The following is a 12,145-nucleotide window of genomic DNA, read 5'->3' as shown; positions in this document are numbered from 1 at the left end:
ACACGTGGTGGCCCTCCGGGATTAGCTGGAGGAGCTGCAGGCAGCCCTATAGGCAGCACAGCCGCCTACCGATATGACCGTTGTGGTGCCTGTAACGGTCAATGCTGCGCTAGCCCAGGCTCTAGGGGCCAGTGAGGGCTTCGTCATCACGACGCATCACCATCACGTGTTATCCGTGGTCGACCAACATGCAGCGGAGCCTCATGCTCGTCGACGCGAGGCTTCACTCATCAACTTCGACTCCCACCTTCAGGCGAACTTGCAGGCCGTACCCTTCCCAGACGGGTTCTGGACCCCCAAGCTGCATAAATGCAAAGGTGATTCAAACCCGGAGGAATTCACTCGCACATACGCCCTCGCCATCGAAGCCAACGGAGGCAGGCAGGCCGCCATGGCCAAGTGCTTGACTCTCGCTCTGGAAGGAGTAGCCCTCCGATGGTTCTGGGCGCTAGAACTTGGGTCTGTTTACGCCTGGGCCCAGCTCAGGGACACCTTCTGCAACAACTTTCAGGGTACCTTCATCGATCCAGTGACCTCTGGGAGCTTGTATGCCATTAAGCAACAGCCCAGTGAGACCCTTCAGCAGTACTTTCGAAGGTTCGCCCAAACCAAGGCCCAAGTAAAAGGCATTTAGAAGTCATCGGTCATTGACACCACTACCCAAGGTCTGGCCATTGGGCCTCTCCTCGATCGACTACAGCGACACCTGGTGCGCTCAGTAAGCACCCTCATGTGCAAATTCGAGGAATACGCACGTGCGGAGGAGGAGTGGCTCCGTCGCGAGACTATACATATCACTACGACTGTAACACCCTAAATTTCAAATTTTGCAATAGTTTAAAACTTTGCTAGAATTTTAAATAGGAGTTGCAATTTTGTTCAATAGAAGAAATTAATTTCTAAATTTAAATTTGACATAGGTTATATAAGTTTGATGCATTCATGCCGTTATAGTTGCAATAGGGTTTTTATGCGTAGAAAAAATTTGCAAAAAAAATCGCTAGATGTCGCTCTTTTAAAACCCCTTTTTAAAATGGTTTAAAAATCTTAAAAGAAAAAGCCTTTTGAAATTGGAAAATGCATCCGGGCTGATTTTTTCCTTCAACCCACTTCTTCCTCTCCCATTCCCTCTCCCGAGTGGGCCGCCAGCCTCTTCCCCACGCTGGGCCACACCCAAGCCGATTTTCCCTTGCGCCCGAGCCGGCCCCCTCCCTTCCTCTCTCTCCACCAAGTGGGCCCCGCCCGAGTGCCCGAGCCGGCTCCCTCTCTTCTTCCTCCCGTCGCCCGCCCGAATCGCCCCCAAATTGCATCGTTGTTTCAAAATCCCGCCTCCCCATGCCGTTTTGACTCGATTAAACGCCACCACCGCGATCCTCGCCCCCTAATTACGAGCTCCCGGCCATTTCCCCTTCCAATATCCCTGTCTAACGAGGAAAACCTACGCATTTATGGAAATCAAGGCCGCCGGTGAATCTCCTCGAATCCGTCTGATTATCTCCCTCTCTCGAGTATTTAAGCCACCCATTGTCTTCGTACAGATGTTCGACACCCTTTCCCCGGTTTCCCCCTCGTTTCCCCACTTGGTTTCATCATCGGCTTCTTCTTCGTGTCCGGTGAGAGCTCCACCGCCGCTGCAATTCTTCATGTTCGAGCCCCTTTAACCTCGGTTCTTGCTTCTTTGGTGTTGCAGAGCCGCCGCTGAATGCCGCCGCACCGAGCTCGGAGCCCCGCCGTCCGTTCTTCTCCATCGTTGGCTGCCCTCAGCTCCTCTCCGTCATTGAGAAGGCCACAGTGATGATCCCCTCCGCCTCCTCTCTCTTTTGCACTTATCCCTGTCACGATCCGTGGCCGGTGGCACATTTTTGCTCCACTCCGGTGAAGTTTCGGTGACCCCACCACCGTCGACTGGCCGTTGCCCATGCCCGCTCTACCAGTCCGACCTCCCTTCGCCCCGGCCGTCCAATCGTCATCCAACGGCCTATATTGCATACCCCTTCATTTTGCATAACCGGCCCACTGTGGACATGGACCGGCCTTCCAGGCCATGGTCCATGGGTCCGTAGACCAATTCAATGAGCTTTTCCAATAGAAAATTAAATCAGTTTTGATTTTTTATGTCATAATCAGAATTTTCAGTATAAAATCAATTTGGGTTTTTTTTTTTCTGAAAATCAAGTAAAATTTGCAGATAAGCCCCTGGAACTTCAAAAGCTCTATACTTTTTGCTTTTAGCTCCCATTTGGGCGATTTTTCGTGCTCCAATGTTCGTAGCGACTTATAGAATCTTTTTATAGAGTTTTTACCTAGATTTAGTACTGTTTGGTGTACTGTTCTTAGTAGTTTTCCTTGTGTGCTTTTTCGAGTTTGTCATTTAGGAGGTGAGCAGTTCGGGAATCTTCAAGATCAAGCTTTCGAAGAATTTGAGCAACCCTCCACTGACAGCAAGTGTCATTGAACATTTTGCCCCTGCTTTTGGATTAATGTGTAGCTATTTTATTCCTCCAATGCATGCTTGTCTAATTAGAATCCTATGTTAGGGTTTACTAGCTTTGTATGATTATTCCTTGTCGCCATTGTTTAACTATGGGTTAAAATGGGTAGTATATGCTAGTGCAGTCATAGTTAGGGAAAATGTTAATCTTGTTTAATGCCTATGCAACATAAATTGAGAGTGGTAATCTTTTGTAGTAACATGGTATAGAAATCCTAACAGGATGGTTGGTTTGAGGTGGTGCTATACAGCAGACTTGTGTTTGTTCCTGTGTGGGGTCCTAAGGACCGGTTCTTGAACATGTAACTAAGTGAATCCACGCAACCAAAAGGCCTATATGGGTACAGCCTGCCCAACTAATTAGTGTCCCTCTAACTCTGTGGGCACTGTTGAACGGTTGAGTGGCACAAGAAGGGGCTTCTACAGCGATGTAATCGTCTGTTAGCGGTGAAACCTTAGTGGGTGCCTGCAAGTTGGTGGGAGCTTTGTAAAGGCCTTGTAGTGAGATCTCTACTCCACACCCCAGAAGTGTGAAGCAACACGGGAATAACGACTCGTGGGGAAAGCTATGCAAACTCTGCAGAGTATCTATCTGGTCGATCAGCCGTACTCACGGACAAGAGTGGGCTTGGACTTCTTCAGGATTATAAGGGTTCTAGGTTTGGTATGGTTGGTTGGGTAGCCAGGTAATGGAATTACCTGGTGATTCTGGGTAGTCGGATGGAATCGATGAGTTAATCCCTTGTTATAGTGGTGTCTTCACACTTAATAAATAAGATGCATGATGTTGGAGTTGTAGGTTAAGTTTGCTTAGTGTAGTTAACCGTGTCTAACTTTTCCTTGACTTAAGCCCCATAGCATGTTTTCCCTTCACTTGCGGAGTATATTTTGTACTCATGCCCGTTGCCCCTTCTTTTGCATTCTTCTGCTATTTAGAAGCCGTCAATGAATTTGCTTCCTTCGACGAAGACGACTTCGATTCGGAGTTGCTGTTCTAGGCTGGTGTGCCCCCGGTTGACGCATGTGGAAGATGAAAGCCCGCTGGAGCTAAAGATCTTTAGTTCTGCTATGTTTTCTTTTAGACACTTAGGTTCTTTTGTAATAAGTTAACTAACGTTGTAATAATGGCACTGTGATGACACACTGATGTTGTAGCACATGTATGAAACTTGATCCTGGCATACATGTGTTGTAACCAGTTTTGTTCCTTTAAAACTGAGTGTTACAGAAGTGGTATCAGAGCCGTGTTGACCGTAGGACGCAGTCTAGATAGAAAAGACGTGCTAAGGACTTATGTTTGTACAAACTACTTTTGCAAAATTATTTTTCCTTCAGTTTTTCCTCTCCCTGTCTATTCCTTTTACAAAACTGTTACTAATTTTCTGTCTTCTTCAAAATTTTAGATGGCCCGCATGAAGATCACCCCGCACAAGCGCGTGCTGGTTCCTGAGCTGGAGATCCCCGCTGGTGCTGTGTGGGCGCACCAACCCCCTGCCGAGTTCTACTCTGACGAACAGCTTGCTGGCTACTTCGCTCGTACGTTGTGGTACCTGCTTCAGGGACTGGGCTACCATGACACTCCACTCTACAAAGGAGTTAGAGTTTCACTTGGAGGCTGTGGTTACTCCTGGTCAGTGTAGGTGACCATGTTCGAGAAGCCCACCGACGACGGTCTTCACCAAGTTTGCCGAGTCCACACCGTTGTCGCCCTCAGAGCTACCTTCGAGGCTGGGATCGAGGACGCTACCTGCCAGGCTCTAGCTGTTCTCTGCAGGGAGAACAGACAGGACCTCCACCTCACTCAGTTCGGGAAGTTCCCACAGTGCCCGTCTGGCAGTTTGGAGGTCATCTTCGCGCCCGTGAACAACGAGCCAGATCTCCATCTGGGAGAGCAAGTACGCCTCACCGCCGCCTTGTATGCTGAGCTAGATAGAGTCTTGGACAAGCTGGAGGATATGCATCAGCATCACGCAGAGCAGGAGCAGAGCATCCGCGAGCGGCAGATTCTATTGGAGGACCCCGACTAGCTTCCCGTGGAGGCTCCCGAGGCACCCGTGGCTGCACCGCCTCGTTCCCCTCTGCGTAAGAAGTTTCGTCTAGCAGATGCAGTAGGTCCTTCGGGTGTAGCAGGTGAGGAGTAGAGTGGAGCTAGGAGGATGTACTTAGCTGAATAAGTTGTTTAGTCTTTTGTGTTCTAGTTGTCTTGTGTCGTTTGTGCTAGTGTGTGCTTGTGCTTGAGTCTGTAGTGTGAACCTTGTAATGAGTTAGCTCTTTGCATGAGTGTTGGTGTAATGTGGGGGTTTCCCCTCTACATTGCATCCGTTAATAATATAATAATAGTTGGGAGTCCCTTTCTTTCTTTCGTGCTATAGCTATTCTTTTCTGTTCTTGTCTTGTTATCGGCCCTTACTTTTCCCTTATGTTACCCGCTCGTACCTTGGCTACCAACAGATGGTGAACACCAGGCGTGGCGACAACAACAATGACAATGTCAATGACAACACCACCAACCAGCGCGATCTTCCACCCTTGCCACCTCTGATGGATGCCAATCAAGTGATGACCATTCTCCAAGGCTTGGTTCAGGCTATCAACCAGCAACCCCAAGTTCAGCAAGCACCGCCGCAGCAGCCACAGTCCAGACTCAAAACTTTCTTGAGCACTCAGCCAGCCACCTTCTCACAGGAAATTGGGCCCATGGAGGCTGATGACTGGCTGAAGACCATAGAGAGCAAGCTGCAGATAGCTCAGTGCACTGGAAGGGAGAAAGTTCTTTGCGCACCTCATCAGCTGATTGGTCCAGCTCAAGAATGGTGGATAGCTTACACTATCGCCCACGAGGATCCCCAGGAGATCACTTGGGCAGACTTCCGCAACAGCTTCCATGCACACCATGTCCCCGCAGGTGAAGTGAAGCTGAAGAGGAAGGAGCAAGGACCCATGTCAGTAAGGGAATATCTCACCAAGTTCACCTAGCTCTCCTGCTATGCTCCCAATGATGTTGATACTGATGAAAAGAAATAAGACTATTTCCTGGAGGGTCTCAACACTGGCTTACAGTATGCCATCAGCCAACGAGTACCCCAGTTTCTAGAAGCCAGTGGATAGAGCTTTCATCATGGAGAAGAAGCGTCAGAATCTGGGAGAAGAACGCAAGCGCAGCCTGCAAGGTTAGTCTTCTGGCAGCAACAACCGTCCCCGTTTCAATCCCCCACCCACTGGTCCAATGTTCCGCCAAGGAGGGCAGAATCAGCAGCAGAGGCCACCACAGAAGATGCCAAGTTAGGTTGCATGGTCGTACAAGCTGCCAGTGCAACCAGTGGAACAACATCAGTCATGTCCTAACTACCAGTAGCAGCGACCCAACAACAACAACCAACCCCAGCAGTAGAATCGCCCAGGTCAAGGACCAGGCAACATCGACCCATGTTTCAGTTGTGGCAACTTTGGGCACCTTGCAACCAAGTGTCCCAAGAAGCAGCAAGGCCAAGCACAGGCCTAGGGCAACAATCAGCAGCAACAGCCCTGACAGAATGCGATGCATGGTCGCGTCAATCATGTTGCAATGGAGGAAGCCCAGGATGCTCCTGATGTAGTCCTGGGTATTTTTTCTGCCAACTCTCACCCTGCTACAGTATTATTTGGTTCTGGTGCTATGCATTCTTTCATATCATCTCAGTTTGTGAATGCATATAAATTGCCAAGAGCATTAATGAAAAATCAGGTGTTAGTTAGTTCTCTTGGAGGAGAAATAGAATCAAGGCATGTATGCCCTAAAATAAGTATATGCATACGGGGGGGTTGACTTTCTTGCCAACCTCAGCATTCTGGATTCCAAGGGAATTGATATCATACTGGGAATGGACTGGTTGACCAAGTACAATGGAGTCATTGGATGTGCCACAAAGTCAGTACAATTGACACACATAGATGGAACCAAGGTGGAATTCCAAGCCACGACAGAGTCAGCTATCAACGCTAATCTTAACAAGGCCAATGCAGTGGAAGATAATAGAGTGGTCAGTGAATTTTCAGATGTCTTCCCATAGGATTTGCCATACATTCAGAGTGGATGTCCAATCCCGTTCTATTTAAGAAGCCTAATGGGAAATGGCGCATGTGCATTGATTTCACGGTGCTCAACAAAGCCTGCCCGCGAGACCCATACCCGCTCCCTCACATAGACCAGCTAGTGACTCCATTGTTGGCTACAAGTTGCTCAACTTCCTAGACGCGTACTCCAGATACCATCAGGTTTGGATGGTTGCTGAGGACGAGGGAAAGACCAATTTCATTACCCCTTCAGAGTGTATTGCTACGTCCAGATGCCTTTTGGCCTCCGAAATGCCAGAGCTACCTTCTCTCGTCTAGTATGGAAGATCTTGGAACAACAGTTAGGCCATAACATGGAGGCCTTCATCGATGACATAGTCATTAAAAGCAAGCTTGAAGTCGACCACGTTGCAGACCTACAGGAAACCTTCAACAACCTCCAGGTCGCTATCGTGCGGCTTAACCCAGAGAAGTGCGTCTTTGGTGCTAAAGCTAGAAAATTACTGGGGTACCTCATCTCCAAGCGAGGCATCGAGGCTAACCCTGGCAAAATCCATGCCATCATAGAGATGGCACCCTACCACACTGAAGGGGGTCCAACGCCTGGTCAGTCGCTTGGCAGCCCTCAACCGTTTCCTTGCCAAGTCTGCCGAGCACAACCTTCTGTTCTTCAAAACGTTGAGGGGCTCCAGGCCATTCACATGGACAAAGGAGTGTCAGGACGCCTTCAAGGCCCTAAAGCCCCTTGCAACCTCAAGATGCTCGCTATAGCCCTTCCTGGCGAGGGGCTCCTCCTATACCTATCTACCTCCGCCTCTGCTATAAGAGGCGTACTCGTATAGGAGGAAGAGAAGGAAAGCCGCTCCAATCAAAGGGTGGTTTACTACATTTTGGAGGCCCTAGCCAATGCCAAGACGTGCTACACACAGCTCGAAAAGGTGGCATATGCACTTTTGATGACCTCCCGCAAGCTCCAGCACTACTTCCTCGCCCACAACATCACCGTACCAACCTCATACCCACCGGGCGACATGTTCCGAATTGGGAGGTGATGGGACGCATAGGCAAATGGGTAGTGGCGCTTGCACCTTTCGCAGTGTAGTTCGTGGCCCGTATAGCCATCAAGTCGCAAGTCCTGGCTGACTTCAACGCCGAATGGACTCCCCCGTCCGCGGGGCACCCGAAGACCCCTCCCCAAGATATATGGACAGTATACGCCAACGGAGCATACGGGTCCAACGGCGTAGGGGTCGGAGCCATCCTCATCTCCCCAGCTGGCCAGCAGGCGGTATTCGCAACCCGCTTAGAGTTCAAGGCATCCAACAACATCGCCGAGTACAAGGTCGTCCTCCTAGGGCTCCGCAAGGCTCGAGCCTTAGGGGCCACCAGGATAATTATCAAAACAGACTCACAGGTTGTTGCTGAGCATATTGATAAGAGCTTCCAGGTCCGGCATCTAAACCTGTTGAAATACCTCAAAGCCATTCACAAGGCCGAAAGATTCTTCCAATGCATCTCAGTGCGAAGCATACCCCACACGGACAACCACCAGGCAGACACCCTGGCAAAGGCCACCGCTGGAAGTGGAGTCCTCCCTTTGAGGGCCTTCCTCAAAATCCTCCCCAAGTCAGCAACGTGTACCTCCGATGAGGCCGTCGCCACTGTCCTACCCATCGGGCCTTCTGACTGGAGGGCCTCCCTCTTCTTCTTCCTAAAGGGAATAGAGGAGGCCGACGACTTGATCGAGCTACCTCCTGATTAATAGAGCCCTTTACAAGACTGGAGTCTGCAGCCCCCTCCTAAATGTGTCACCAAGGAGCAGGGGGCCTACCTCTTAAGAGAGGTTCATGAGAGGCTTTGTGGCAGCCACCTCGCGCCCCGCTCCCTCGCATGCAAGGCTAGGGGCTATATTGGCCTACTATCATGACCGATGTCAATGAACTCGTCCACACCTGCCAAGGATGCCAGTGGATGGGATGTCGGGGCCACCGTCCTCCGACCCCGCTGCAGCCAACCGCTCCTATTTGGCCCCTAGCACGCTGGGGGATGGACTTAATCAGGCTATTCCCTTGCGCTAAAGGGAACCTCCGGTATGCAGTTGTGGCCTTGGAGTACTTCTCCAAATGGATCGAGGCCGAGCCCCTCATGGCAATCACATCCAAGAATGTCCAGAAATTCTTCTAGAAAAACGTCATATGCCCCTTTGGCGTCCCATGGAACCTCACCGTAGACAGTGGGACGCAATTTGAATCTGGCCCGTTTCGGGAGTTCTGTGCCGACCTCGGCATCAAGATGTGCTTCGTCGTGGTTCATCACCCGTAATCCAACAGGGTGGTTGAGTGCGCTAATGGCAACATCCTCTCCGAACTAAACCGACGTCTCATCAGCATCGCTAAAGGCCTATGGGTCTAAGTGCTCCCAAAGGTGTTATGGTCCCTCCGCACTACAATCACCCATCGCACCGGGTTTACTCCCTTTCATCTCCTATTCGGCGATGAAGCCATGACTCTGGCAAAAATCAAGGGACGCTCCCTCCGGGTTCACTTGTCAGGGACTACTGGAGAAAGAGAAGTATCCCTCAACCTTGTAGAGGGTACAAGGTTTCATGTCGTCCATAACCTCGACCACTACATTGCCGAAACCAAGGCTTGGTACAATCCTAAGGTCGTGCTGTGAACCTTCAAACCAGGAGTTCTAGTCCTCTGATGCGTGTTGCCTCTGGGAAAACTCTGGAACAAAAGGAAAGGCCCCTACGTCGTCCTCGCATCCAAAAGGCTAGGCTCCTATCGCTTGGCAGACACAGATGGGGGCCCCTCGACCACACATAGAATGTGGAATCACTCCGTAAATACTACATGTAAAATGGGGAGCTAATGGAGCCTTGCCAAGGTATAAGTTAGGGGAAGAGCATCTGGAACAAAAAAATATATACACATATATACAAAGGCAACGAGACAACAATGATCGCTATGAGATAACTAAAGTTTCATTACAATCATTCAACCGACGAGTCTTACATCCAAAAGGGGCTCACACACGAAGGGCACCCCTCCAAGCTCCGAGTCTCACAAGCAACCAAGAAGACAAAAAAAACACCAACAGGCTACGAGGCCCTAGGGCCGGTGCAGGTGCTTCAGACGTGTTACCCCGCCTCAAAAGCTGATGCAGTAGTCGGCACCGTCGAAGGACAAGGATGAACTGGGGGACACCTCCTTCGCCTCCTCCTCTTTCTTCTCCTCATCGTCAATCTCCTTCTCCAAGAGATCCCATTCAATCTCCTCTTCATCATCGGAGCTATTGACTGTCACGTCCTAAATTCTTAATCACGCAATTAATCATAATCATACTTCTTAAACATTATGTTTAATTTTGCGTAATTGTAATTTGGAACACTAATGCACTTCGTTAGAAGTCAATTGAATGAGAGAAGGAAATTCGGGAGAGAAAAGAGTTGAATTCACAGTCAAAACGGACTCCATTTTCTAACACGTGGGCCCCACACCTCACCCACTCCCTCTCTCAAGTGGGCAGCACCCCACCTGCCCTCTCTCTCCTCCCTCACTCCCCACGCCACCACCCGTGCAGCACACAGCAGCTGCAGCAGCTACCCTCTCTCACTCCCCTCTCAAGCTCTCTCACTCTCCCTTGGATTTCTCTCTCTAGGAGCAAGGCCAAGGTATGCATGTGGTACCATTGCATTCACAAGCTCATAAGCTACTCATCCATCCAATTCATTTTCGTTTTCCCGAAGGATACGAGTCGGTTTTGATGATTTTTGGTGACTAGGGTTGAAACGTAAAGAAAACTGAAATTCTTCGTCTCCCGAGCGTTTCCTCCATTCCTTGGCCGTCACCCAACTCTACAAGCATCTTGGGTAAGTTCCTTAGGCTTCCTATGACATGAATTCGTGATTTGGGTGGTCGATTTTGAATTGGAGCAAAGTTCATGAGTTTTGAAGTTTTGGACCAAAATGAGGATTTAGATGAGATTTGAGTTACGAATCGAGTTGCTAGTTGATAAATGAATTCTAGACTCCATAAACCGTCTCAAACATATTCCCTTTTGGATTAGAGAGGATTGCAAATTGATTTGGCAAAGTTTTTCCCTAAAATGGAGCTTTTCTGGACAGTTCGGAAGTTTCGGACAATTTTCCAAAGGTTCCGCAGTCTGGAACTTCCACAGAAATTCGCAGATCTTCCGCAAAAGTCCGGAACTTTCGCAGAAATCTGCGGAACTTCCGTAGTTACTATTCATCAGGCAGTCCAAAAATTGTAAATTTCATAATAAATTATCCGTAGCTCCAAAAATTATGAAACCAATTTTGTTGGTTTCATAATAACCTAATCTACCTATTAAAAATATCCCCAGCCATGAAAACGTTAATTAACATTCTGAAGAGATTTAATTAGGTTAAAGCTTCATTAATTCACCGTTGGTTCTTTGCGAGTCCAAAATTGATGAAACCAATTTTGCTAGTTTCCTTGTGACTTGTTCTATCTAGAAAAATTGTTTTCCTGCATTATATGGCATTTTTTGGGCATTTCTTCATATGCACCTTGTGGCATACATTGTTGCATTTGATTCATGCTTATCATTGCACGCGTTATGTTTCATAGAGCACGCCGATCCGTCGATCCTGGAGGCCCAGGATGATCCAGACGTGCCCCACCTATTTGAGCCAATACATCAAGACAAGCAACTAAGCATATCGATCCATCTTGTGTAATTGGATAAGTCTAAAATTGATGAAATGTGCTTATGTATGTATGCATGTTTAGTGAGTCAGTGTCGGGTACCAATGGGTAGAACCTATGCCGATTGCATTATTCTACTTTGAATACTTGTGTATTTGCATTCCTTGTAGCCTTGAGATGTTTTCAGTGTCTAGGTATGAGTTCGACTTATATGCTTAGCCATGCTTAGGTCATTCGGTAGAAGTCGAACGATGGTGCATCCCGTTGTTCACGAGTATAGGACCTTCTTATGATTACATACACTTGTTGAGGTGAGATGGTTGTATGAGTGGTGAGTATGAGACGAGGTGTGGGCGGTGCTAGGAGGTGTTTTGTCCTGTCCGGATATGGAGTTCCCCTGGGTAGGTCGGTAGAGGAAACCGGACACCGTAGACCGTTTTGCACCGGTTAAGTACGGATCGTCGGTGTTGTTGGCTTTAGCACTTACCTTACTCACCACATGCTGATCTAATGGTAAGGCGAGCCAAATACCTTCGCAGCAGTGGCTTTTTGGGCGTGGACATCGACGGTGTGTGCGAGCGGGCTTGTAGCGGTACTAGTTTGCTCCGGGAGTAGTTCTAGTACCGTCGCGCCTAGCGATGCATGATCCAAACTGTTGGGGCTGGTTGGGAAAGGTTATCACGAGTACCCCTTGTGTGCACTTTGGCCAATAGCACAAGCTGAATGATTCTTGTGTCGTGTGGGTCCAGGAGTATCCCCCTGCAGGGTGTATAAACAGTTCGAACTGCCGCGCTCTCGGTCATGAGCATGCTTCTGTCCATCTACATCGGTCGTAGAGTTTCGAGCATGGTTTGTGGTTCGGTATGTGGGAGATGGTGATGTTGGTTCTTGTTACTTATTGATACAC

General features: G+C 48.9%; 1 protein-coding gene across 1 annotated transcript; it reads left to right on the top strand.

Annotated features, from left to right (window-relative positions):
- Window positions 1-4,942: 4,942 nt before the first annotated feature.
- Window positions 4,943-5,467, top strand: LOC133922963 (uncharacterized). Its single transcript, XM_062368463.1, has one exon. The coding sequence runs from the start codon at window positions 4,943-4,945 to the stop codon at window positions 5,465-5,467; it is 525 nt and encodes a 174-aa protein (XP_062224447.1).
- Window positions 5,468-12,145: the final 6,678 nt, after the last annotated feature.

Source organism: Phragmites australis, chromosome 6, assembly GCF_958298935.1.
Source record: "Phragmites australis chromosome 6, lpPhrAust1.1, whole genome shotgun sequence".
In the NCBI taxonomy this organism is placed as follows: Eukaryota; Viridiplantae; Streptophyta; class Magnoliopsida; order Poales; family Poaceae; genus Phragmites; species Phragmites australis.
The sequence above is the reverse complement of the archived record's forward strand: the minus strand, read 5'-3'. Positions and strand labels throughout refer to the sequence as shown.

Coding starts and splice junctions, on each gene's coding strand:
- LOC133922963 (XM_062368463.1), top strand. CDS start 4,943: ATGGTGAACACCAGGCGTGGCGACAACAACAATGACAATGTCAATGAC.